Consider the following 27,231-nt stretch of genomic DNA (forward strand, 5'->3'; position numbering starts at 1 on the left):
CTTTTAGCCCCTTTATCAAATATAAGATAGTTGTAACTTTGTGGATTGGTCTCTGTGTCCTCTATTCTGTACCATTGGTCCACCTGCCTGTTTTGGTACCAGTACCATGCTGTTTTTGTTACTATTGCTCTGTAGTATAGTTTGAAGTCTGGTATCACTATACCACCTGATTCACACTTCCTGCTTAGCATTGTTTTTGCTATTCTGGGTCTTTTATTTTTCCATATGAATTTCATGATTGCTTTCTCTATTTCTACAAGAAATGCCGTTGGGATTTTGATTGGCATTGCATTAAACCTATAGAGAACTTTTGGTAATATCGCCATTTTGATGATGTTAGTTCTGCCTATCCATGAACAGGGTATATTTTTCCATCTTCTAAGATCTTCTTCTACTTCTCTCTTTAGGGTTCTGTAGTTTTCATTGTATAAATCTTTCACGTCTTTTGTTAGGTTGATTCCCAAGTATTTTTTTTTTGAGGATATTGTGAATGGAGTGGTTTTCCTCATTTCCGTTTCAGAAGTTTTGTCACTGATATACAGAAATGCCTTTGATTTATGCGTGTTGATTTTATATCCTGCCACTTTGCTGAATTCATTTATTAGTTCTAGTAGTTTTTTTGTAGACCCTTTTGGGTCTTCTAGGTATAGAATCATGTCATTTGCAAATAGTGATAATTTAAGTTCTTCTTTTCCTATTTTTATGCCTTTAATTTCTTTCATCTGTCTAATTGCTCTGGCCAGTGTTTCGAGAACTATATTGAATAGAAGTGGTGAGAGAGGGCATCCCTGTCTTGTTCCAGATTTTAGAGGGAATGCCTTCAATTTTTCTCCATTCAGAATGATGCTAGCCTGAGGTTTAGCATAGATAGCTTTTACAATGTCGAGGTAAGTTCCTGTTATCCCTAGTTTTTCTAATGTTTTGAACATAAAAGGATGCTGTACTTTGTCGAATGCTTTTTCTGCGTCTATCGAGATGATCATATGGTTCTTATCTTTAAGTCTATTGATGTGGTAAATAACATTTATTGATTTCCGTATATTGAACCATCCTTGCATCCCAGGGATGAATCCCACTTGATCATGGTGCACAATTTTTTTGATGTGCCTTTGTATCTGATTCGCCAGAATTTTATTGAGGATTTTTGCATCTATGTTCATCGGAGATATTGGCCTGTAGTTTTCTTTCTTTGAGGTGTCTTTTTCTGGTTTCGGAATCAGGGTGATGTTGGCCTCATAGGATGAATTTGGAAGAGCTCCCTCTTTTTCTATTTCCTGAAATAACTTGAAAAGTATTGGTATTAATTCCCCTTCTCAGAGGAGGACATACAATCAGTCATCAAGTACATGAAAAAATGCTCACCATCTCTAGCAGTCAGAGAAATGCAAATCAAAACCACCCTAAGATACCATCTCACTCCAGTAAGATTGGCAGCCATTATGAAGTTAAACAACAACAAGTGCTGGCGAGGATGTGGGGAAAAGGGTACTCTTATACATTGCTGGTGGGACTGCAAATTGGTGCGGCCAATTTGGAAAGCAGTATGGAGATTCCTGGGAAATCTGGGAATGGAACCACCATTTGACCCAGCTATTGCCCTTCTCAGACAATTCCCTGAAGACCTTAAAAGAGCGTACTACAGGGATACTGCCACATCGATGTTCATAGCAGCACAATTCACAATAGCTAGACTGTGGAACCAACCCAGATGCCCTTCAATAGATGAATGGATTAAAAAAATGTGGCATTTATACACTATGGAGTATTACGCAGCACTAAAAAATGACAAAATCATGGAATTTGCAGGGAAATGGATGGCACTAGAGCAGATTATGATTAGTGAAGCTAGCCAATCCCTAAAAAACAAATACCAAATGTCTTCTTTGATATAATGAGAGCAACTAAGAACAGAGCAGGGAGGAAGAGCATGAGGAAAAGATTAACATTAAACAGAGACATGAGGTGGGAGGGAAAGGGAGAGAAAAGGGAAATTGCATGGAAATGGAGGGAGACCCTCATTGCTATACAAAATTACATATAAGAGGTTGTGAGGGGAATGGGAAAATAAACAAGGAGAGAAATAAATTACAGTAGATGTGGTAGAGAGAGAAGATGGGAGGGGAGGGGAGGGGGGATAGTAGAGGATAGGAAAGGTAGCAGAATACAACAGTTACTAATATGGCGTTATGTAAAAATGTGGATGTGTAACCGATGTGATTCTGCAATCTCTATTTGAGGTAAAAATGGGAGTTCATAACCCACTTGAATCCAATGTATGAAATATGATATGTCAAGAGCTTTGTAATGTTTTGAACAACCAATAAAAAAAAAAAGAAATTCCATAACAAATTTCTACTCTGCCGCCCAAAAGAAAAAAAAAAAAGAATCCCACCAAGGATGGCACCAAAACACCCAGCTATAATTTTGACCATGATCCTTATGAATCTGATGGTTGCTGCCTAATCCAGGAGTGACAGTCTGCTAATTTCTTTGTTACATCTCTAACTATACCAGATTGGTTTATATAAAATTGCCATCTTTCTTCCAGGAAGAGACATAGTCTCTTAGTAGTAAATAGATCTGATTATCTCCATTTTAATTATTAACTTTTGATTGTCAATGAAAATGAATGCTGATGTTTCAAGCCATCTTTTTCTGACAAAGAAAAACCTTAAAAGCACTGGACACAATACTTTAAACAGTTTATAGAAACCAACACTCTTGACTGGCTGACCACCTAGAAAAACATGTGGATTAGTAATTTTTAAGACATTTTTACTTTTATATTTCTGGGTAATTTATATTGACCTTTTGTTAAAGGTTTATTTAAGTCATTAGAACTAAAAATCATTTGAATCAATTTTTTAAAAATTTATCTATAAACCAGATTATATGTCTATAAGCTAGTTTGGGTACCATATAAATGATGCATAGACACACCATGTGTGTAGACGTAGTATATAATACACAGGTATGCACAAATCTACATGAAATCAAAGAGGAAATAGGGATTGCATAGCTTTTTGCCATGTATATGCTCCCCACAGGTAAGAGACAAAAGAACTACAGGTATTTATTACACATTTTCTATCACATTTAACCCTTCAGAAATTAAAACAAAACCTGTTACAAATGTCCTCAGTGTGACAGTGATCAATATATTGTAGAATAAAGGGCATAGACCTGGAGGAGCCCTGCACAGGCGGAGATGGCTGGGACAGGGTCCATCAATCACACCTGGACACTGAATCAATGGTTCAGATGGCCACTTGTCCAGCCATGAGGTAGATCTATGTCAATACCATCACTGTTTATTCTCTGTTTTAGAACCATGTGAAGGGGTCCTACAGGGGTCTTTCCTTTTCTGGTGTATTTGAGAATTCACCTTTGAATAATTAGCCTCTGAATAAAGACAGAAGTATAACACATAGGACTAAAAAATTTCAGTTACATTAAAACAAGACTAATTAGAACAAAAATATATTAATTTGGGTACATCAAATAAAGGTGAATTTACCAAAAAAAAATGAGTTTAAGCAAAGACATAAAAAATAACATGCCTGTAATTACACTAGTAAAGAGACACATGGAACATCCATCAGACCAGGGTTCTATTTGAGTTAGAGTCATCCAAATACTTAAAGACTGTAGAAGCCCATGAAGTCCCAGGAGAGGGTGGACCTCAGAAAAAGGTTCTCAAGAAAAAGAAAACTTGCACAGGTGGAATTTTTCCATTTTTATTCCCTGTACAATCATCATTTAGGGAAGAACTTAATGAGACAGCAGAGTCCTAGAGTACAAGTAAAGAGAAAACAGCCATTTAGGTCCCACAGAAGCTTAAATTGAGAAGTGACACTTTTCCCCCTCTGGTCTCAAACCAGTTTTTCTTATGTAGCTGACACTCCAGATGCAAGCCTTGGAGGGACAGAGTATCAGGCAGGCAGCTAAGGAGTAAGGAAAGCTGTTGTTTAAACATGAGAGACAAACAGGCATTAAGTAGGGCATCTTGACCAGAGATGGAGGGCACCCCTGTGACCCTGGAGAGTCCCATGATGTTCTGTGTTCTGGAGATACAGATAAGTAGATAAAAGGAATAGAAGTCCTTCTACTAATGGGCACCATGATCCAAAATGTCATAATTGCTGGGCTTAAGTTTCTACGGCGTGTCACCCTTGCCAAGAATCTCTTAACTTCCAGTGAAATCTTTGTTTCCCCCAAAAGGCTGAGGTGAAGGCCTCAATGCTTATACCTAAGGGCTGCAGCATCTGAGCTTCAATCAAGAGATCTTTAGATTTTTACCAGAGTGTTCTCTAGCCAAAACCCCATCAATATCTCAAGATTTCTCCTCTTTGGCTGTGGTTGTGACTCAGTGGTAGAGCACTTGTCTCACATGTATGAGGCACTGGGTTTTATATTCAGCACCACATAAAAATAACCAAATAAAGTGAAGAAGGAAGAAGAAGAAGAAGAAGAAGAAGAAGAAGAAGAAGAAGAAGAAGACTTTTCCTCTAGTCACCAAGAATCTGGGGTGGAATATAGAGGTTCAGAAAAGGCTAAACAGAGAAAGTGGCCAGAAAAGAATTGGGGTAACCAATGAGAAGCAGATTGAGAACCCCAAATATTACAGAGCAAAAGACCATCGCAAAACTGAGGCAGTTGTGAAGGTCCCACTACTTGTACGCTGTGGACTCAGGATGTTTGAGGAGGAAGGGGCTGGCGAGCTAGTTCCTCTGATGGGGAGTGTGGAGGGGGTTGTTGGTGTTCCCCTGAGAGACATGGGGGTGACTCAGCAAAGAGTCATCTATGGGATGGTCAAGATGGTGGATTAGAGGAAGGCTGCATTCCTTGTTGCTCTGTGATTGGCATTCACACAACAGGAATACTGCTCTTCAGTCAGATTGGTGAAAGAAGGATTTCAATAAAATTCAATATTATACAGTCAGAGTGTCTCAGACCCAGAAATTTGGTTACATTAAGCAGAAGGTGTCATATGTTGGAGTTACACTTGTTGTGACAGTGGTACTGATAGTGGTACTGGTTCACCACAGAGGGAGGAATAACAAAGAAAGAAAGTCAATGGACAGATTTGGTGTGGGAAACATGTATCTAATAACTTAGAATTATATAGTAATATATAATTACATATAATGAATCATTGTCATCATATTTCTTTTTCTAGGAAATATTCTCTGAAATGCTCTCATGAATCTGCATACACACTAGAAGTCATAGATAACCTAAATGGCTCTATACCTTTTAGCAAAATGAAATTCATAGTAGAAATTTGTAATACCACATCAACTGGTAATCAGATACAAACCCCATGAGGTATATCCATACTATGCAATAATATTCAGCAATAAAAAGTAATGAAATACTGGGACATGTATAAACCTCAAAACATTATGGTAGGGCTGGATGTAGCTCAGTAGTAGAGTGCTTGCCTAGCATTGTGCAAGAATTTGGGTTCAACCCCCAGCACTGTGCATGTATGTGTGAGCATGCATGCATGTGCGTGTGCATGAATGTGCACACACACAAACACAAACACAATATGCTAAATGAAAGAAGCCAAACAGAATAGACCACAGACTATATATTTCCATTTATATGAAATGTCAAGTGAAACAAATCCATAGAATTCAAATGAAGATTTGTGTTTGCCTCACTATGGAAGTGGGGGCAGGGCAATGAGCATGAGCAATTTCTTAGGGTAATGGAATTATTCTGTAATTGTACTGTGATGATAGTTTCATACATGTATACATTTATTTGAATTTTATATTGTTCACATAAGAAAGTAGAAAACTTTGGACTAACATTTCTCATGAATCCACAACATATCAGCAAATCAAATTTAAACATTATGATGAAGTTAGTTTTATCCTAGACTATACATTTTAATAAATATTTAATATCAATACTAATTTACTATATTAATCAGATAAGGAGAATAACCACAGGACCATCTCCTTGAAGAAAAGGCATTACATAAACTCAAAACCTAATCTTGATCCAATTTCTTAGCCAACCAGGAGTAAAATGCTGCTTCTTCAGATGAAGGGCATCTCTAAAAAATCTACAGCTAACAATGTATTTTGTCATGAAAGTGCTTTTTATTTAAGATATGGTGATATTTTTATTTAAGATATGCTGTCAGATTTGTGTTGCTGTGAAAAAACACCTGAGATTAATCAACTTAAACAAGGACAGGTTTATTTTGGATCACTGTTTCAGAGGTGTCAGTGCCTAGTTACTTGGCCCCATTGCTTTGGGCCTGTGGGGGCACAGTACCTCAGCACAAGCATGTGGCAGGAAGTCCCTTCACCACATGATTCCAGGAAACAAAGAGAAAGAGGAGGGGACCAAGGTCTCTGTCACTTCTCCAAGGGCACACCCCTAATAAACTAGCCTCTTTACATGGGATCCCACTATTAAAGGTTTCATCCATTAGACTGTCACCAATTCTTTGGCATATTGGGCCTTTGGGGGACATTCAGGATCCAAACCATAACTCATGGGCCAGTGTGTTGACTCCCATCTCTTCTATTACACACTGTAACTCAACATCTCAGCCAGAATCTTGAGGCAAGAGATAGAAATAAAAGGAATATAGATTGAAAAGACTATGTTTCAATTTATAGATTATGAAGTGTCTTAATTTGCAGATGATATGATTGTATACATAGAAAATACTAAGGCAAAGAAAGTTCCTTGAACTAATAAATGAATTTAGAACATGGTAAGGTCTGAAGTCAGTTGTATTGGCATGCCCTGGCATTGTAATATTTTAGGGGGAAAACCCTAAATTCCATTTATAATAACATTGAAATAAAACATTTAGATACTCATTCTTAAAAACCAGGCAATTGTTTTAGTCAGTTTTTTTTTATTGCTGACTAAAGTATCTGACAAGATCAATATCACATGATGAAAAGGTTATTTGGCAGCTCACAGTTTCAGAGATCTCAGAACACAAAGGGCTGACTCCATTCCTCAGGACTTGAGGTGAGGCAGCACATCATGGCAGAGGGTGCAATAGAGGAACTGGCTCAGGACATCACATCAGGAAGCAGAGAGAGAGAGAGCAAGAGAACTCTGCTTAACAAAGATAAAATATATACCCCAAACACACACTCCCAGGGACCCATCTCTGCCAGCCACACCCTATGTGTCTACAGTTACCATCTGGTTAATCCCTATCAGGATTAATTCATTTGTTAGATTAAGACTCTCATAACCCAATTATTTCACCTCTAAACCTTCTTGCATTGTCTCACATGTGAGATTTTGGGGACATCTAATATTTAAACCATAACAGCAACATGTTACACTAAAATCTATAAGCCATCATCAAGAGAAAATAAATAAGAACTAAATAAAAGTGCCATAGACAAGGATTTTAGTAGTTGATATTGACAAGTTATCAGTTCTCTCCAAATTGATCTATTGATTCAATGTATTTCCAATTGAAATCAAGATGCCTATTTTTTAGAAACTAGCAAACTGAAGTCTATAATCAGTATGCAAGTGAAAAAAAAACTTTGAATTGTCAAGATATTTTTTCACTTTGAAAATGCACACTATTTTCAAGATTTACTTCTGCATTCAAGTAATAAAACAAAGGCCTGGCTCAGGATAGTCTACATCACTAGCATAGAATAAAGATGCACAACTAGAAATGTACATCCAAGCTGATGGAAAGGGACTCAAGGAACCCAAAGGGAGAGGATCATCCTTTTAACAAACAGAGGCGACCAATGAGACCCAAAGAGAAAAACAACACCATGTAAGAAAACCATGTGAAATGAATCACAGACCTGAACATAGAAGATATAATTATCAAGCTCCTAAAACAGAGCTATCCAATAAAACTATAATTTGAACCACAACTATGAGACCTAGATGCAATCTTAAGTTTGCTAGTACATTTTAAAAGAAAAAAATAATAGATGAAATTATTATTTTATTAAAATTAATACATTCAAAATACAATTTCTACTTGAAACCAATAGAACACAGTAAGTTCTAAAGTCAGTTGTATTAGCATGCCCTGGCATTGTAATATTTTGGGGGGGAAATATTACAAATTTAAACAAGATATTGTGCATTGTTCTCATACTTAGCCATTATTAGTGTTGCTATTTGGAGAATCTTAGGGCTACAAAGATCTCTATTTTATATCATGCCAGGTGGTAACTATTCTCCCACTCCAAGGTGGCATTTGCTGATCATGTAAGATTCAATTACACCTCAAATTCAGTAGGCAATCTTCAACAAATGATCTGGGGAAATTGGAAATCCATATGTAGCAAAATGACATTAGGCCCCTATCTCTCACCCTTAAGAAACTCAAAGTGGATTAAGGACCTGGCATTAGACCATAGACCCTGCACCTACTAGAAGAAAAAGAAAGCCCAACTCTCCTCCATGTCAGCTTAGGAATTGAATTCCACAACAAGACTCCTAAAGTGCAAGAAGAAAATCAAGAATCAATAAATGGGATGGTATGAAACTAAAAAGCTTCTTCCCAGTAAAGGAAACAATCAAGAATGTGAAGAGAGAGCCTATAGAATGGGAAAAAGTCTTAACCACCTGTACCTCAGATAGGGCATTAATTTCCAGGATATACAAAGAACTAAAAAAGCTTAACACCAAATAACCAACTACCCCAATCAATAAATGGGGAAAGGATCTGAACAGATACTTCACAGAAGAAGAAACACAATTGGTAAATATATATATATATATATATATATATATATATATATATATATATGAAGAAAAAATGTTCAACATCTCTAGCAGTTAGAGAAATGCAAATTAAAACTACACTGAGATTTTATCTGACTCCAGTCAGAATGGCCATTATCAAAATTACAAGAAATAAGAAATGTTTTTGAGGATGTGGGGGAGAAGTTACACTCATACATTGTTAATAGGACTGCAAATTGATGCAACCACTCTGGAAAGCTGTATGGAAACTCCTCAGAAAACTTGGAATGAAACCACCATTTGATGCAGTCATCTCACTCCTTGGTCTATACCAAAAGGACTTAAAATCAGCATACTAAGTGACACAGCCACATCAATGTTTATAGCAGCTCAATTCACAAGAGCTAAGCTATGGAACCAACCTAAGTGCCCTTCAACAGATGGATGGATAAAGAAAATGTGGTACATATACACAATGGATACTACCCAGCCATAAATAAGAATTAAATTATGGTATTTGCTGGTAAGCAGATGGAACTGGAGACTATAATGCCAAGTAAAATAAGCCAATTTCCAAAATCCAAAGGCTGAATGTTCTCTAGGATATGCAGATGCTAACTCACAATATGTGGGAGTGGGAAGGAGTTCATTGGATTAGACAAAGGGGAATGAAGGGTAGGGAGGGGGCATAGGAATAGGAAAGACAGTAGAATGAATGGGACATTACTTTTCTACATTCTTATATGACTACAAACCAGGGTAACTTCACATCATGTATAACCACAAAAATGGGAAGTTATACCCCACATATGTATGTTATGTCAAAATAGACTCTATTGTCATGTATAACTAGAAAGAACAAAAAAACCTCTGTAGGCAAGAGAAGACCACAGAGATGGAGTTGGGTGTGAACCCCTCCTCAGCTTGCTCCCTCCTCTCCCAACCTTCCTCCAAATACCAGGAACTTCAGTGTCCCCAAACTTCAGGACTTCAGGAAGACTTCATGAGGCACAATAGAGAAGCTGTCATGGAATCCAAAATATTCTGCCCAGAATCACAGATAGGAAGTCCTTCCTGAAGTCTGCCCATTATAGGATTTTTACACAGAGAACCAGGACACTAGACTTTCAGCAGGAAGCAGCGTTTATTAGTGCTGGCACTGGCCCAGAGCATTTGCACCCAAAGGCTGAGCTCTGAGCGCAGTGAAGAGTTGCCTTATATGCCTTCTGTTAGCTCCCCCTTCACGTGTTAGCCTGTTTGTCTCCCCATGTGGTGACAAACATTCTAGAGTGTTCTATGGAGTCACAAGTGAGCTGTACCAGCATTGCACATGCACACATAAATACTGATTGTGTCACATCGTCTTCCCTTTGTCCTGGGAGGGATCACTCCTATTCCTGCTGCAGCCTGTTGGTGCTCAGTACAGCCCAGAATGTGCAGGCAGTAACCAAATGTCACCTCTCAGGAAACCCTACTCTGAGGACAATAATTAAAATAATTACAACCATCTCCCTTATCCCTACTTTGTTCTTTTTCTCTAAATCACTCTACTTTCTGATGCTCCTTTTACTGCAGTCACTTCATTATTTATTAACCCCATCTGAAGGTTAGCTCCTTGAGGAGAATGAATTTTGCCTGACTTTGGTTTAATGTATTGTAAGAGCCAGGCACAGAACAGAAGAACACTTTTTAATGAATCAGTATATCCAAGGAAAAGATCTCCTGGGAGCCCAGGAAAGGCAGGTAGTTTTCCTGGATGTGACTGGGGGTCTTCTTTGTGCATGTGTGAATGACAGGGACTACTCACTACTTTATTCCCAACTGGAACCCCTCACTCAGCAGCCCTACAGCACCCTCCACACTGTGGACATTGCACAAAGAAGTTCATGACCAGGGAGGAGTTCTGACCACTAACTGTGTTGACAGCCTCTTGGATTCAGGAAGAGGATCCTAACCAGGCACAGGATGACCCAGCAGCCTAAGCTCAAGAATTCACTGCTGCTTCCCATCTCGCAGTCCTGCCCCAATTGCAGACTGTGGATCCCTCAGGAGACTCCCCAGAACAAAACCTCCAAACTCTGGGGGCACATGGCAGGGATCAAAATAAACTCAAATCCACAGGACCATTAATTTGGAGAAATGGTGAGGATAAGGTGTTAGGCTTGAGGAAAGTAGCAACAGGTCTTTTTCTGCTTAGGTCCTAAAAAAAAAGAGATAGGATGTTTGTGTCCTGGACTCTCGCAGTTGTTTAGAGATGGTCCTCTAGGCTCCAAGAGGGTGCCTGATCTGGTGTCTTGGAGAAGGGTCCACCCTTGACATCTAGAGGATGGTAGTTGGACACCTGAACTTGAAGGTCTGGAGAAGTAGAGAGTGACCATCTAAGTATCCAGGGGAGATAACAGGTGGACACCTGGGCTCCTACTCTTCACAGGTCTTACAGTAGCCCCCTGTGGTCTTCAGCTACTGCCACACCTATTCTTGACCTTCTGTCTCCATGGCTACCAGCTGTGTAGCCAACTGCCAGCCCATAGCCCCCTGTTCCTGCAGCAGCTCCTACTAAACCAAGACATCCAGGTAGCCAAGGCTTGTTGCAGGATGACTGGGGTGGGCTTAGAAAAGACCATGATATTGGAGAATAATAAGTGGGACCCTCAGAATCCGAGAATCAGGGACGAGAGCCTGGCACTTCACTTTGAGGCACAGGCCTTCTCTTCCCTCCTTTCCTTGATGCTGCCTGCCACCCCAGCATTCGTGAGTGTGGCTCTGGAAGTGGGGGATCCCCTTAGTCAATTATCCTCTTGCATCTGCTTCTTTTCACATTTCTTCCCTGTGTGTGTGTGAATTACTCTATGCATGTAACACAGAAGACTGTCCAAAACATACAGTGGCCTACTGATGACGGACAGCTAATACCTGTGTAATGACCAGCCTAGTAAAAAATGGAGCCCTCCTTCAGCACCCCAGCCAGAAGACCCTGAACCTCTCCTCAAACAGACCTATGCTCCCTCACAGTGTTCCCTAGGTTGGCCCTTCCCAGGGCTTTTTTTTTTTTTTTTTTTTGGTCTGATTCATTCTCCTCACTTCTTGGGCCTTCGTTTCCTTAATGTCCCACTTTCCTCCCCATGTTCACCTCTTCAGGAGGCTCCCTCACCACCCTAGGCCAACACTTCAGTGGCTCCTCTCACTCCTGCCCCATCAGTGTCACAGTAAATGGGGAGCTGAAGCTCCAGGCCTCCATTCTTGTGCCCCATTAAAGAAAATTTAGAGTCAGACATGAAAAAGAAAAGCAAGAGAATTTTATTATAAGTGAAAGTAAGGCTCAAGCAAAGAATGCTCTCAAGGGAGAAAGAGAGTGAGTCATCCATCTCTCTGCAGAGAACACAAAGGGAACTTGATACTACTTCCAAACACATTAAGTTTGATGTTTACCAGGAGAACAGTGGTCCACCTTCTGCCATCTTCATTAATCTGAGCAATGTATTGTTTTACCCTAGTTGATCCTCTTGGTAACTGTCATGGTGACCATCCCATTTAGGGGGACTTCATCCACAAGTGAATTCTATGTTAATATAGGAGATGGGGTCCACAACCAGGCAAACTGTACCTTAGTGCACCTGTGCTACTAAAGTCTCTTCTGATATACATTGAGAATCCTGTGGCTATGAATCCTAACTTTACAATGATCCTGCAAGATTCTGTCAGGAACTCCCCATAGATCTTTCCTTCTGGACTTATTTCTTAATTTGTCCCTTTGCTTCCCCCTGTTTATTCTCAGGGTTAGTACACCTTTTTTATGAGTTACTCATTTATATATTAGGTTTTTGTTTTGTTTTTGTTATCAGACATTAAACCTAGGGGTGCTTAACCATTGAGCCACATCCCCAGCCCATTTTTTAGTTTTTATTTTGAGACAAGGTCTCACAAAGTTGCTTAGGGCTTCCATAAATTGCTGAAGCTGGCTTTGAACTTTCCATTCTCCTGCTTCCCCTTGTTGCTGGGATTACAGGCATGTACCACCACTCTGGCAGTTCATTAGTATTAAAGGCAGTTTAAAGAAAATCACATGACCCTATGTCTCACAGGGGGAAAATTGCCACTTATGCAGTCAAGGGGAGAAATAAAGAATGTTCATGCACTTCTGCCCCTTTCAATGTTTTATTCACTCAAATTACTCAATACAATTTCACTCTATGGATTCTTAATCAAGACAATGACAATCCTTAATGTTAGGCACTGCAATAGACATAATCAATTCACAGTAAACAATTCTATATTGATTCTAAATACTGCAAAACACATTTAATCATGACAGGCTAATGACAGACATTTCCTCTGCATGCTAAATTCAAAAGTCTTAAGCCTTAGGCTTTATGTCCAGCATATGCACACTCACTCAGACCGTGGTGACTAGGTCCAGAATCAAGGCAGGCTTTTCCTGACATGGAGTAGATGACCTGTTGAGGAGAGAGGTCATAAGGAGGAGTTGTAGCTCTCACCAAGGTCCAGACAAGGCAGAAGAGTTTGAGAGTGGTGAAGATCATGCAGAGGCTCAGGAAACAATGAAAGTGATGGGATGTCAGGCCCTCATCAGGCTCTCCAGCTGGAGTGCATCCTTGTTTGGGCTGGCTGAATCCGTGTTCATTTGCTCTATCATTTACACTAAATTTGGGGGCTTTTGACACCCCTTTCAATCTTTATCAGCTACCACCAGATTTCTTGGTGACATCATTTACCCTGGGGTCAAAAACATCTGGTCTGCTGGTCTCCACCCTGATCTTTTTACCTTTCCCTCTTATCAGGCCAGGACAGCCTGCCAGGGGCTTCACTCTCTTTATAAGGTGAGGGAAGTAACTTGTTTGAGGCCACACTGGAGGGCTCTGTGGGTATGCCTAGTGAGACTGCAGGTTAAACTGGAGTTTTTAAAATGGAATTGCTTAGGCTCAGGCCTAAGGCCATCCTAACACCCTTCTACCTTATTGTTTTGTATTCCACTGCTCATTACTAATTACCACCTAACACTAGGGTTAAAAAATCTGGCCCAGTAAAGGAGGACCCTTGAGCCTGGAACAAGTCTCAGGGATTCAGTGGTACAAGGCTCCATTCAGGAAACTGAGGACATGCATTTTGTTCATGGGGTTCATCCATAACCTGAAAACTTGCCTTTTATGCCATAGAGACCTGGAGGCGCCCTGGGACAAGAGTTCACTGTAGATCAACTGGGAGGAAATATATTTTATCTTATATTTTCAGTAACAGTTGGAAATCCCAAACCTGACAGGATGAAAGCGCCAACTTGTGCACACAGCCCGGTACAATTGCTTCAAGCCTAGGAAGACCCAGGACTCCCAAATGAGCACAAAAAATGGCAGTTCAGATCTTTAGTGCTCAGCCACATGGCCACACAGAGGCGCTGCTGTGCTGCCCTGCGAGGCTGCCAGAGCTTTCTTGAGAGGACCAGGCTGTGGAAGGACTAGGGCAGAGATGGCTGATCTAGAGATTCCTCTTTATTCTGGTTTTGTTTGTTTGTTTGTTTGTTTGTTTTTCTGCTCCAGCTTCTACATAGGAAAGAAAATTTTGCTCATTGACTTTCTGAGTCTGGTGTGTTTCACTTGGCATGATATTCTCCAGTTCTATTGGCTTATTAACAAATGACATTATTTCATTCTTCTTTATGGCAGGGTAAACCCCCACTGTGTACATATAGCACATTTTATATACATTCATCTGTTGACAGACATCTAGATCTGTAGTATAACATGGTTATTGTGAATTGTGCTGCTGTAAACATTGTTGTGCATATCTCAATAGAGTATGTTGATTTTAGTTCTTTTGAACAAATATCAAGCAGTGGGATAGCTGGTCATATGGTGGTGCCATTCCTAGCTTTTTGAGGCATATCCATACTGATTTCAAAAGTGGCTGTATTAGTTTGCAGGCCCACCAACAATGAACATTTACCCCCATGTCCTCCCCAGCATTTATTATTTGTGTTCATGATGATTGCTCTTCTAACAGTAGTGAGAGATAAACTCAGTTTTGATTTGCATTTCTCTGATATAGATAGATAGATATAGATATATGTATATATGTATATATGAAATGCCATTTACATTTCTTCTTGAGAAATGTCTGTTTAGTTCTTTTGTTCATTTATTGGCTGGGTTACTTGCTTTTCTTCTAGCAGGTATTTAAAGTTTTTTATACATCCTGGATATTAACCCCTTGTCAGATAGAATCCATCAAAGGTTTTCTCCAATTCTTCAGGCTCTCTCTTCATGCTCTTAATTGTTTCCTTTGCTGTGCAGATTTTTTTTATTTGATGTCCACTTATTGATCCCTGGTTTTATTTCTTGAGCTGTAGGAGTATTATTAAGGAAGCTGATGCCTGAGCTGACATGTTGGAGTGTTGACCTGTTTTCTTCTAGCAGTTGCAATGCTTCTGGTCTAATTCCTAAGTCTTTCATCTGCTTCCAGTTAATTTTTGTGCAGGGTGAGTGATAGGGATCTAGTTTCATTCCTCTACATATGGATATCCAGTTTTCCAGGTACCATTTGTTTAAAAGCTATGTTTTCTCTAATTTGTCTTTTTGCCACCATTGTCAAGGATCGGATGACTGGATCTCTGTAGGTCAGTCTCTATACCTTCTATTCTATTCCACTGGCCTTCATGTATGTTTTTATGCTAATACCAAGCTGGTTTTGTTACGACAGTTCTGCACTATAATTTTAAATTGGGTATTTTAATGCCTCCAGCATTGCTCTGATTAATAGCTAATAATTGCTTTGGTTATTCTGGGTCTTCTCTTCTTCCATATGAAATTTAGGACTGTTGCCGCAGTGTGGCTGGGCAAAGTAACCAGGAGGTGACAAGCAACTTGAAGGTTGAAGTGGGAACTACTTTATTAAGAGTGAACACAGCGGGAACTGAGTGAGAACTCAAAGTAAGTTAGGTAGCGGAACCGCTTTATTGTGGGACAGCAGAGGTATATATACCTAACTGATTACACACAGCTTGACTCAATTAACATCATCTAGATACAGCAGTCAGCCAATAAGGAATCCTCACCATCTTAATGGCTCCCTTGCGTTGCTTCGCAAACCACTCCTCCGGGCAAACTGCCAGGCGCCATCTTGACTTGATTTGCATCCCCAACAGACTGGTTTTTTTTTTTCTTTGAGAACATCATTAGTATTTTGATGGGGATTGCAGAGAATCTGTAGATCACATTTGGTAATGTGGGTATTTTGACAAAATTAATTCTGCCAATCCAAAAACATGGGAGGTCTTTCCATTTTCTAGTGTCTTTAATTTCTTTCTTCAGTGTTTTATAATTTTCACTGTACACATCTCTCATCTCATTGTTTAGATGTATTCCTAGTTTTTTTTTATTTGTTTGAGGCTATAATGAATGAAATTTTTCTGATTTCTTTCTCAGCAGCATCATTATTCGTGTCTAGGATAGCTTGACTTTTGCTAGTTGATCTTGTATGTAGCTACTTTGCTGAATTTATCAGCTCTAAAAGTGTGGGTTTTTTCCTTGGGTGTGGGAGGCCATTTCTTGCATGTGATTTGAGTTACCTCCCTGGCTGGGCCAGAGGCACTTAGGCACATCTTGTGTCCAGAGCTTTCCCCACCCTTCTCAGGTCCAAGGCCTCGTCCTAGTGGAGGCATGTCTGGCCACTGACCTGAAGACCCAATCGTCGCCCCCGACCTTGGGATTCTGCCCCCCTAAATCTTCATTGGATGGGATTTTCCCCAGAATTTTTTGTTCCCCAATAAAAGTCCACTCCCTGGCATGTTCTCTCTCTCGCTAGCCTCTTCAGTAAACCTCAGTACCATAATAGGTGGCTGGATGCTGGAGCTAAGAGGAGCCATCCTGGAGCTAGTTTAAAGGTAATTAGAGTCTTATCTCTTTAATTCAAAACTCCCTACAGATTTCTCACGTTTCGAATCTTCATTCATGAAGCCAGAGCTGGTCTCAGGCTAAATTGGAGTCTACTAAGTATAGAATAATGTCATCAGCAAACAGGGATATTGAATCCTTTTCTATTTTTATCTCTTTAATTTTCATCTCTTGCCTGATTGCTCTGGCTAGAGTTTCAAGTACTGTATTGAATAGGAGTGGTGAGAGTGAACATCTGTGTCTTATTTCTGTTTTTAAAGAAAATACTTTCAATTTTTTTCCACTTAGTATGACATCAGCTTTGGGTTTGATATATATAGCATTTGCAATGTTGACACAAGTTTCTTCTATTCCTAGTTTCTTCAGTGTTTTTAACATGAATAGGTACTGAATTTTGCTAAAGGGTTTTTTTTAATAGTTAGTGAGATGTTTATGTAATGTTTTTTTTCTAATTCTATTTATGTGATATATTGCATTTACCAATTTTCATATATTGAGCCAATCTTGCATCTCTGGATGGAACTGATCTTCTTAATGTGTTTTTGAATGTAAATTGCTAATATTTTATGAAGGATTTTTACATCTATGTTCATCAGGCATACTGATCTATAATTTTGTTTCCTTGATGTGTCTTTATCTGCTTTGGTATCAGGGTGATATTGGCTTCATAGAATCAGAACACCTTTCTTGTCATTACCTAATGTATGACTCTAATGTATATTTGATACAGAAAAATTATGAAATCTTAACCATAATAAGCTACAAGTTAAAATAATCCATATGCCTAGACCAGAAAAACTTGTTGCATTTCATTCTAGTCTGGTATACTCTACCTCCTGCAGACTGAATGCTGCACATTTCTCCTTCTCTCCTCTGTTTCCCTCAGATGATGAACACAAGCTTCAGTGACCCCCTGCACTGCTCTCTCCAAATGCCATTTTCTAGATCAGTTGGCTCTCTGCCCCCAAAAATGCATTTGTCACTTTTTCCTGCCTTCTTGCATCCCATTACTACATCCCCATTCCTCACCCCTAGAGGATGAAATTCTTTCTCTTTTCACATGAGAAAAAAGTAGGACTCAGGTAAGGACTGCCTCAGAATCCCCTCAGAGCCTGCACATTTGAAACTGTCCCACCAGTGATGGTGGATGGTCTGTACTCTACACCTGGGAACGAGGTTGGCCCCTCACTCCCCTGCACCTTCACTTTCCACTCTCTGGGGCTTACTCATTCCTGCATTAATCATATTGCAACATCTCCCATTAAAACCAACATAATTAACTTCATTATTTTAAACAAAATCGCTCCTTAAAAAATCACCACCTGACCCTATGTCTCCCTCTCATTACTGCCTCATTTCTCTGATACACCTTATAGAGTGACATCTGAGTTCTTTCTCTCATGTTGTCTTTTTAAATATTGATTTTTTCCTAGTAGAATCATGGCAGCATTTCCAAGTTCAAATGTTTCTACAAGGTTTGCTATAAAGACAAATGGCCCCAGTCTTCCATGTAGCCCCCATTTCCTAATCCCCAGAAGTAGCCTGCTTTACTGTTTTGCCTGGTGCTGTCATTGCTACCTCTGTGCCTAAATAGAATGCAAATAAGACTCATCTTTAATTTTTCAGTTTCAAGTTGCACTCTTAGTGGACAGCTTCCATTCACAGGCACCATTCTCTCAACAATCATTCTATCATTTTGATTAGATCGATGTTATTTATATTGACTATGCAAGTGTTATTCACAACTAGACTTGTAGCTTTCATTACTTTGTTGCCTTGAACTGAATTTAACTTCCCTGCAGTCAATAAAAATGTTCTTCCTTCATTTGTTTAGTTTCTATTGTTCTCACTCCTGGAACATTCTCAAACTCTCCCCTAGAGTCTCTTCTATGGTTTGAATATGTGCTCCAAAGTTCACATGTTGGAAACTTGATATTCAAATGTGGTGGTGTGGGGAGATGGGGCCTAATGGGAGGTGGGTATGAGGGTCCCGCTGTCATAAATAGATCAGTCAGTACTGTTACCTTGGAAGTAGGTTGGTCCCTCCTTACCACTCTTGCTCTCTCTCTTGCCCTTACACCTTATAATATGAGTATACAGCAGGAGGGCCCTAGCCAGATACCAGTGCCTTAACCTTTGACTTCCCAACCTTACTAATGGTGAGAAAATAAATTTTTATTCTTTAAAATTTACTCAATATGTGGTGTTCTCATGTAGCAGCCCAACAGACTAAGACAGTCTCCATGAATATATTCAGGTATATCTAGGATTCCTCTAATTCGATCTTTGTTAAGACACCAGTCCTAAAACTCTCAGTCCTGACAGACCTGGACTGGATGCCTTCACAACTGGATAGAGGCTGACTCCCTGGATCTCCTTCACCTCAGGGGGAACACACTTGGCCTCCATCTCTTGTGCTGGCTCCTTTTAACTACGTTTCACATATCCCCTTTTCTTGGTTTTCCTCCATTATTTTTGTTTCTCACTTCAGTTGGCCATATCCTAGAGAAATATAGAAAAGAAAATATTGAAACCCTAAAAATCTGAAATATCTTTAGGACACCCTAGCTCTTAGTCCAACTTTAACTTAGTACAGAATTCTGTGTTAAAAATATTTTTACATTGAATGCATATGATATTGCTTCAACATTTTCTAGCTTTCCAAAGCTGCTTTTCCTGCCTCTTGAAAGGTTCAGGGTTTTTTCTTTTCTACCTGCTTTCTGAAATTTCATTGCAATGTATCTTTGCATGGGTAAGTTTTCGTTTGTTATCAGGCAGTTCAAATGTAATTTGGGGGGATTGTAAACACTGAGTCATTTTCTTAAGATTTGAAAATCATTGTTTACTCTTTACTATTTTGGAATTGATATTGTTCAATTGTTGGAAATCCTTTATTGACAGGCTTGTTCTCTTATAAAGTCTTCCTTACCACTATTTTACTAGGTGTAAGACTTCTTTTCTGGTACTAATTTAGTTGTCCAAATCATCTATAGACTTATTCATTTCTGTGACCAGTTTTAAATTTTTAACAACTTATTTTTGTTTTTTTCTGCATATAATTATGTATAATTCCACTACTTGTTCACAAATACCATATCTTTCTACATGTTGAAGCAATTATCTAGAGTAGTGGCAGTGAATCAAGGGAAGAGGATGGAACCAGTTGGGGTCTCTCCACAGTTTACTCAGAGCAGCAATTCTCAAAGTGTGATTTGTGGAACCCCCAGAGGTGTTTAGACTATTGCACAGGATCCATATTATCAAAAATTATTTTTATAATATCACTAAAACATTGTTTAAAATAAAGTAAAACTCAGAAAATTGGAAGTTATGGTACCAAACTGCAATAGTAGTTATTGTGTTCTTGAACACTTTTAACTGTAGAAGGGAAAACATTCCAGTTCACTTAAATATGTCCTGAAGTATTAAAATCGTTAAATTTATTAAATTGCCATTCACGGTGCACGTTATAAATATACTTATTTGATAGAATGGAAATACACATAAAACACATCTGCTACATTCAACCATAGGGAGTTTGCATCAACAAAAGCCATTTGTTGAGTTGTACTGGCCTCAACTTTATGGAATACCATTCGTGCTTAAAAGAATGAACGACAGGGGAAGTATTACTTACACTTCAATATTCAGCCAATATTCTAAAAAATTACCTCAACATGTCCCTTTGAGATAATCCACTGACATCAATATATTCAATAATAACATGTATGCTCTCAAGAGGAAAAGAGAATCTGAGCAAACCTGCATCCACCACTATCAACCTGTAGACATCCAAGTACTTGCAACACTTTCTGGGGAAATTTGTGGTTATATCAAAATAATCAACATAAGACCTATTGGTTAATTTCACTTAAATCTGTTAACACTAGAAGGTCTATATAGCTTGGTCAAAGGATGCATGACTTTAAAAAATGTCATTCACTAGCACAAGATCGATTCAATGTGCAAGACACATCCACAGACTTTAATGGATAGAATATGAACTATTCAATGACAATGTTTCATGGTCCTTGTGGCAAAAAACTTTTAAGAAGCTAACATTTGTGTCATTTTAGTGTAGTATCAAAGACGAATATTGGAAACGTTATTAAAAACATTCCTCCTATATATTTGTGTGAGGCTGCCTTTTTTTGTTTCAACCAAAGTCACAAATTAAGGGCTGAAAATATGAATATCTAGCATTCTCTGATGACAAATAAAAATGCTTTCCAAATTGTAAAAAGTAAAATGATGCATTTTTCCAATTAAATATTTTAATTTGAGAAAAGTTATTTTTCTTTGAAACAGTAATTTTTCTTTGGTGCTGAAATTTTTCATGCAATTAGTTAAGTTAACATGCAATTAGTTATTAACATTCAGGAGAAATAAAAATATCTGAAAAAATGGCATTAACTTCTAATATGCCAAATATTGATAGACATAACCCACATAAATCTACCTACCTCTGGAGTGCACACTACTTTCTAAGAGCATATAAAGATCCTGAAACCAAAATGTTTGAGAACTGCTGATTTTACACCCTGAGGCAGAAATCAAGGGATGGTGAGACAAAGAATGATTAGTAAGGAGGAGGGTTCAGGGCAAACTCCCAGCCCTGGGCGTGGCTCTCAGGGTCTAGAGCTGTGTCTGGGGTGTGGACAGGGAGCGCTGAGGATTCCCTGTCTTCTCTGAGTTTCACTTTTTCTCCTTCCAACCTGGTCCAGGTCATTCTGCCTGGGCACTCCTGACTGGTCCACAGTTCTCACTCCCATGTCGTCTTCTCCTAAAGAAGCCAATCTTTGTCACTGCGGTTTGAATTTTAAAGTCCACAGCGACCTCCCCCCGCCCCCACTGCAAGTCGCAGAATCTCCACATTGCTGCAGGATGAGGGTGCTGGCGCCTCCAATGCTGCTCCTCCTGCTCTTGGGGGCCTTGGCCCTGAGGAACACTTGGGCGGGTGAGCACAGGATTGAGAGGGAAATAGCCTCCAGGTGGGAGGAGCGAGGGGACCATCCAGTGAGCACTAAGGACCTGGGGAAGGTGCGTCCCGCCGCCCCCAGCCCAGACCCTCCCCATCATGGCGCGGTCCTTCCCTTCCCTCCCCTCCCGCCCCTATGTCCTGCCCTTCTGCTCCCACAGCCCCCTTAGCGACTCTGGACCCCGCTCCTCTCCTCCTGGGGTAGTCAACCTGGGACCTGGTTGGGTGGTCTCAGCGGCTCCCTTCCCCAGGCTCCCACTCCCTGAGGTATTTCGACACCTCCGTGTCCCGGCCGGGCGGGGAGCCCCGCTTCATCTCCGTGGGCTACATGGTCGACATGCAGTTCGTGGGCTTCGACAGCGATGCTGAGAGTCTGAGGATGGAGCCGCGGGCGCCATGGATGGAGAAGATGGGGCCAGAGTATTGGGAACGGGAGACACAGACCTCCAAGTGCAACTTACAGAGTCACCAAGTGAGCCTCAACACCCTGCGTGGCTACTACAACCAGAGCGCAGGCGGTGAGTGACCCCGTCCCCTGTAGGAGGTCGCGACCCCTCATGTCCCTCACAGAGGATCCCGAGTCCTCAGGATTTCCGGGCCGAGCTTCACCCCAAGGCTGAGGGACTCGCGGGGACCCTCTACCCAAAAAGCACCCTTGGGCACTGTGACCGGTTTCGTTTTCAGTTTAGGAAAAAACCCGCAGGGTGGGCGGGGATGGGCCATGGCTGACAGGGCCGGGGACAGGCTCTCACACCTTCCAGAGGATGTATGGCTGCGACGTGGGGACGGATTGGCGCCTCCTCCGCGGGTACCTTCAGGACGCCTATGATGGCGCGGATTACATCGCCCTGAATGAAGACCTGAGCTCCTGGACCACCGCAGATGCGGTGGCTGAGATCACCAAGAGGAAGTGGGAGGCAGCTGGTGACGCAGAGAGCTTCAGGGCCTACCTGGAAGGAGATTGCTGGAAGTATCTTGCAGGCTACCTGGAGAAAGGGAAGGAGTCGCTGCTGCGCACAGGTATGAGCAGCTGCTGAACACCTGCCCCATCTCCTGTAGATCTCTCTAGCAGTTCCCAGGAGGAGGGGAGGAGAATGGTGCCCACTGTAGAGCATCTCCCTGCTCATAGTCCAGAGGGGAGGGTGTGAGCGTGGATTCCCAAGTTCTGTACTAGAGAGGAACTGAAGGCTGCTTTCTCTAAGGACAAGGAAGGGATCTGGTCGCTCTCTCCCTGGCTGGTGGGAAAGGCAATAAATACCTGACCACAGGTTCCCATCAGCAGTCTTGGCATCAAGGATAGACTGTCAGGTTCATTCCAGCCTAACATCCTTGGAGGTCTGACTCCAGCTTTTCCACATGTCCCAACCTCTATCAAGACCAGAATCTGAAGTCTCTGTCAGGGACCTGAAGACTCTTCCACTGGGTATTCTCAATCTGATTCTAGAACTTTCCAAGGAATAGATTGTGCCAAAGCCTGCATCCTGGCTTGTGTCTAGATTTTGTGCTCTCTTGCCCACCTGAATCATGTTGTCTATCACTCAGGATGGTCATGTGATAGTCATGTGAGCACTGCTTCAGTGGCCCAAGAGGAAATGCCAAAATGTCGGAATTTCCCTGTTCTTTCCCTCAGACCCCCCGAAGACACATGTGACTCACCACCCTATCCCTGAAGGAGATGTCACTCTGAGATGCTGGGCCCTGGGCTTCTACCCTAAGGAGATCACCCTGACTTGGCATCGGGATGGAGAAGACCAGACCCAAGACATGGAACTTGTGGAGACCAGGCCTGCAGGGGATGGAAACTTCCAGAAATGGGCCGCTATAGTGGTGCCTGCTGGGGAGGAGCAGAGATACACCTGCCATGTGCATCATGAGGGGCTGCCTGAGCCCCTCACCCTGAGATGGGGTAAGGAGGGATGAGGGCCCAGAGCCTGTTGTCAGGAAAACAGGAGGCTTTCTGGAGACCCTCAACAGAGTAGGGACTGAGAGCTGGGGATCAGGTCCCCTCATCTTAACTTCCCTTCCCCTCCCAGAGCCACCTCCTCAGCCCACCATCCCCATCTTGGGAATTGTTGCCGGTGTGATTCTCCTTGGAGCTGCTGTCACTGGAGCTGTGGTCGCTTTTGTCTTGTGGAAGAAGAAAAACTGGTAGGAAAAGGCAGGGTCTGAAATTTTGTCCCACTGGTGGCTTGAAGTACCTGGTAGAAGTGTGTTTTAGCCCATGTCCCACATGGGCTACAAAAAGCCAGTTCACTAGGGTGAATTGGGCTGGCACGACAAAACACACAAACATTTAGACTTTTGGGGGGCGTTTCAGAATGGTTCTTCTGTCTCAACTGCAAAGCTAACACAAGTAAGGGCAAGAGAAAAGCAAGGGAGGCAGGCAACAGAGAAGGAGCATGCCCCAAACCTTGGTTTTTATTGGGGGAGGGTGTTCAGAAGAACATTTCATCCAAATAAGGCAGAAAGGGTAGTGTTAAAGGAGAACAGGGTAACATCCACTCCCAGAGCTGCAGTCCCCAGGCTAGCAAAGGTGAGGTCCACCAGCTTTTGTGCGCAACAGAAGCCAGTTCCACACCTCCATCCCTCAAGGCTAAGGTGTTGTGCTCAGTTCCTACGTGGCAGTTCCTGATAATGTTCCCTGCCTTGTTAATGGGAAGTAATATCTATATGTGTCCTTATCCAACATGGTATCCCATTTACTCTCTGTAAATTGCACAGAAATTAAAGGACAAATATATCCTTGTTTTTTGTGGTGATAGGGGCCTGATTCCCAGCATTTAGAGGCCAGAGGGGAATTTTCCTGGTGAAGACAGAACTCCAGGAAAGTAACTATCTTCATCCTTACCTATCTGTTTTCTTCTTGTCTCCTGATCCTTTCCTACATCTACAGTCACAGTTCTGGAGACTTCCCCAGTGTCCAGGACTAGGGGGTACCTCTCAGACCTGTTTCCAAGCTGCTCTCTCACAGGCGACTTTCTTCCCACAGGTGTAAAACCAGACACCTATGCTCCAGCTGCCTGTAAGTATGAAGAACACTGATCTCTGAGACACCTGGGTAACTGTAGTGGAAAGCCATGGGGGAGCTGATCCACCCATAATTCATCCATTAGCCACGTCTCCTGTGGACTCTGACCATGTTCTGTTTTTGCTCTGCTCAGGTAATGAAAGTTCCCAGGGCTCTGATGTGTCTCTCACTGGTTAAAAAGGTGAGACCTTGGAGGGCCTTGAGGGAGAAGAGTTGAGGTATGGGGAGACTCTGAGTTACAGGGACTGTCCCAGCAATTTCTGATATTTTAAGTATTTAATGGGTTGTTCAGAGTGTCTTCATTGCAATGACTTATCTGAATTTGTTCATAATACTTTCTTTTACAGTATTTTCTTTCAACTGAGTAATACAGGATTTCTTCAGTTCTCTTCCTGCTCCCTGCTGCAGTTTCAAGAGGTCCCAACTTCTCTTTGTGCAGCTGGCAATTAACTGTGTCTATGTGTCTGTGTTCCTGTCATCAGATTATAAGGAAATGGAGACAGGCGCTCGTCTTTGATCACCAAGACCCCTCCCTACACTGTCCTGTTCTCTTCCTCAATTAACTTTCCTATGAAGCAAATACAGGTCTGGGACGTCTTCATTCCTGGTAGCTTTATGTTGCCCTGGGCTCTAGACTTTTCCTTGCCTTTTGGAAAAGAGAATGTGTATATTGATTTGTATTTCACATTTGTGCCATGAATTATGGTTGTGGGTTAATTACATGAAAAGAGGATTCCTCAAATTTCTGAGAGAAAATAAAACCCCAAACCTTCCAGAATCCACATGTTTGCTGTGCTGACTCTGCCTCAGGTGGGGACAGGAGAAAGATGAAAGGAGCTGAAGGTGGACAAAGCAGCACCCAATCTGTGATAGTCTATCCTGGGTTTGATGTGGTCACTCCTCAGCTGGATCATCTTCCCTGGTCCTTAGACCCATTCATTCAACTGAACCTCATCCCACCAGGACCTGTGATGACAGGGGCTCAGGCATCACCAGGGCAGGTCCTGTCTCCAGGACCATGAGCAGGGAGGGCATCACATTGAGTGGGTTAACGTAGGCTGAGACCTGAGTCTGACCTTGTGCTCCCATCTTTTTTTGTTTCTCAGTTTCTATGGAGAATTATCCCTATTCTTATTATTAAGTATGAGTTCTGGTCTCATTCTTCTTTGGGTGTCTCTCTTTGAGAGCAGCAGAAATCCTTTCTCCTGTCATTGTCCCACAAAACCCAGGGCAGTTTTCTGGATTATATTTTCCATCATTTCTGCAGTATTTTTAAAGGGACCAGATATGAGAGTCCCAGAGAAGAAGGATCTTATGATTTCTCATCCTAGATAAATTCCTCTTAGGTTTTCATTTTCTCCATCCAGCAGTTTCACTGTCCTTAACAAGATTAATTCTAGAACTTGCTCCAAAAATATGCAAAAAGCAGTATATATCTGTCCATGGTGGTTTTATCATGTCATGGGAAATTAAGGTTGGTCTTTTGTTTTACAATAAAACAAAAATCCATATCACCACATTAACAGAATGATGGTGAAAATCATAAGTTCATTCCAAAGGATGTAGGAAAAGCATTTTTTTTAATTCAATATAATGTCAAGTTAAAATCTCTAGGGCTCTGAGTATTGAAAAGAACATTCTCAACAAGATTAGGGAAAGTAAAAAAATTCTACCATTAGAATTTGTTTCAGTGATAAAAGGCTCAACACTTTCTTTTTGGGATCAGCAACTGTGGGAGGCCATCCTTGCACGTGATTTGAGTTACCTCCCTGGCTGGGTGAGAGGCACTTAAACACAGCTGTGTCTGAGCCATTCCCCACCCTTGCCCAGGTCTGAGTGTTTGTCCGTACAGAGGCATGCCTGGCCACTGACCTGAAGACCCAATCATCGTCCTTGACCTTGGGATGCTGCCCCCCTTAACCTTCATTGGATGGGATTTTCCCTTGAATTTTTTGTTCCCCAATAAAAGCTCATTCCCTGGTGCTCACCTTCTCTTGCTAGTCTCTTCTGTAAACCTTTCCACTGCCACCCACTGCAGTAGGTGGCTGGAGGCAGGAGCTAGGAGAAGCCATCTGGGAGCTCTGTTAAAGGTAATGAGAGTCTGTCTCTTTAATTTAAAACTCACTAGCAATTTCTTATGAACTGAAACTTCTTTCATGAAGCTTGCACTCCTGTGGCAAGCAACAAAGTTAAAGTGTTGGATCTCAGCATTTTTTATGTAACTTAATTCTGGATCACAGCCAGCACAACATCACAAAGGCACAAAGGAGCCCCTGGTATACAGCTATGTTTAAATATGCTAGGCAAATGCTGGAGGTTTCTTGATTAGAACTCAGTTTTAGTTCTCTTCCCAGAATAGTTTGATTTCTTGGTTCTACACAGTGAGATCTGTTTTGCACTCTTGGTGATCCACTATTTTTATCTCAATGAAATGCAGTCTGTGTTTGCAATTCCATAAGTTCTTCACTGCTTCTTGCTCAGAGAACTAGAGGGCTCTATAAGTATCTTTGAATTTTGCACTGTCTCTGTCCCTTACATTGAAGTTCTGTTTCTCCTAATCAAGTTTCTCCTAAAAAGCCTCTTCAAAGTCCTTTAAGGTATACCCA

The 27,231-nt window shown here is 41.2% G+C and overlaps 1 protein-coding gene across 1 annotated transcript; it reads left to right on the plus strand.

The window, feature by feature from the left end:
* Nucleotides 1–21,364: 21,364 nt before the first annotated feature.
* On the plus strand, nucleotides 21,365–27,231 carry LOC124096652 (patr class I histocompatibility antigen, A-126 alpha chain). The gene is made up of 8 exons (XM_058581375.1): nucleotides 21,365–21,576; nucleotides 21,849–22,115; nucleotides 22,342–22,617; nucleotides 23,228–23,503; nucleotides 23,631–23,744; nucleotides 24,584–24,619; nucleotides 24,759–24,806; nucleotides 24,973–27,231. The coding sequence occupies exons 1-7, from the start codon at nucleotides 21,390–21,392 to the stop codon at nucleotides 24,800–24,802; spliced, it is 1,200 nt and encodes a 399-aa protein (XP_058437358.1). The 5' UTR covers nucleotides 21,365–21,389; the 3' UTR covers nucleotides 24,803–24,806; nucleotides 24,973–27,231.

Source organism: Marmota monax, unplaced genomic scaffold (genome assembly GCF_021218885.2).
Source record: "Marmota monax isolate L192 unplaced genomic scaffold, Marmota_monax_Labrador192_F-V1.1 WCK01_AAM20220418_F8-fsc00548, whole genome shotgun sequence".
Classification (NCBI taxonomy): domain Eukaryota; kingdom Metazoa; phylum Chordata; class Mammalia; order Rodentia; family Sciuridae; genus Marmota; species Marmota monax.

Excerpts from the sequence above, each read along its gene's own strand:
- LOC124096652 (XM_058581375.1), top strand. The coding sequence starts at position 21,390 with ATGTCGTCTTCTCCTAAAGAAGCCAATCTTTGTCACTGCGGTTTGAAT. Across the intron at positions 22,618-23,227 it reads GGAGTCGCTGCTGCGCACAG|ACCCCCCGAAGACACATGTG; the intron begins GTATGAGCAGCT and ends TCTTTCCCTCAG. Across the intron at positions 23,745-24,583 it reads CTTGTGGAAGAAGAAAAACT|CAGGTGTAAAACCAGACACC; the intron begins GGTAGGAAAAGG and ends ACTTTCTTCCCA.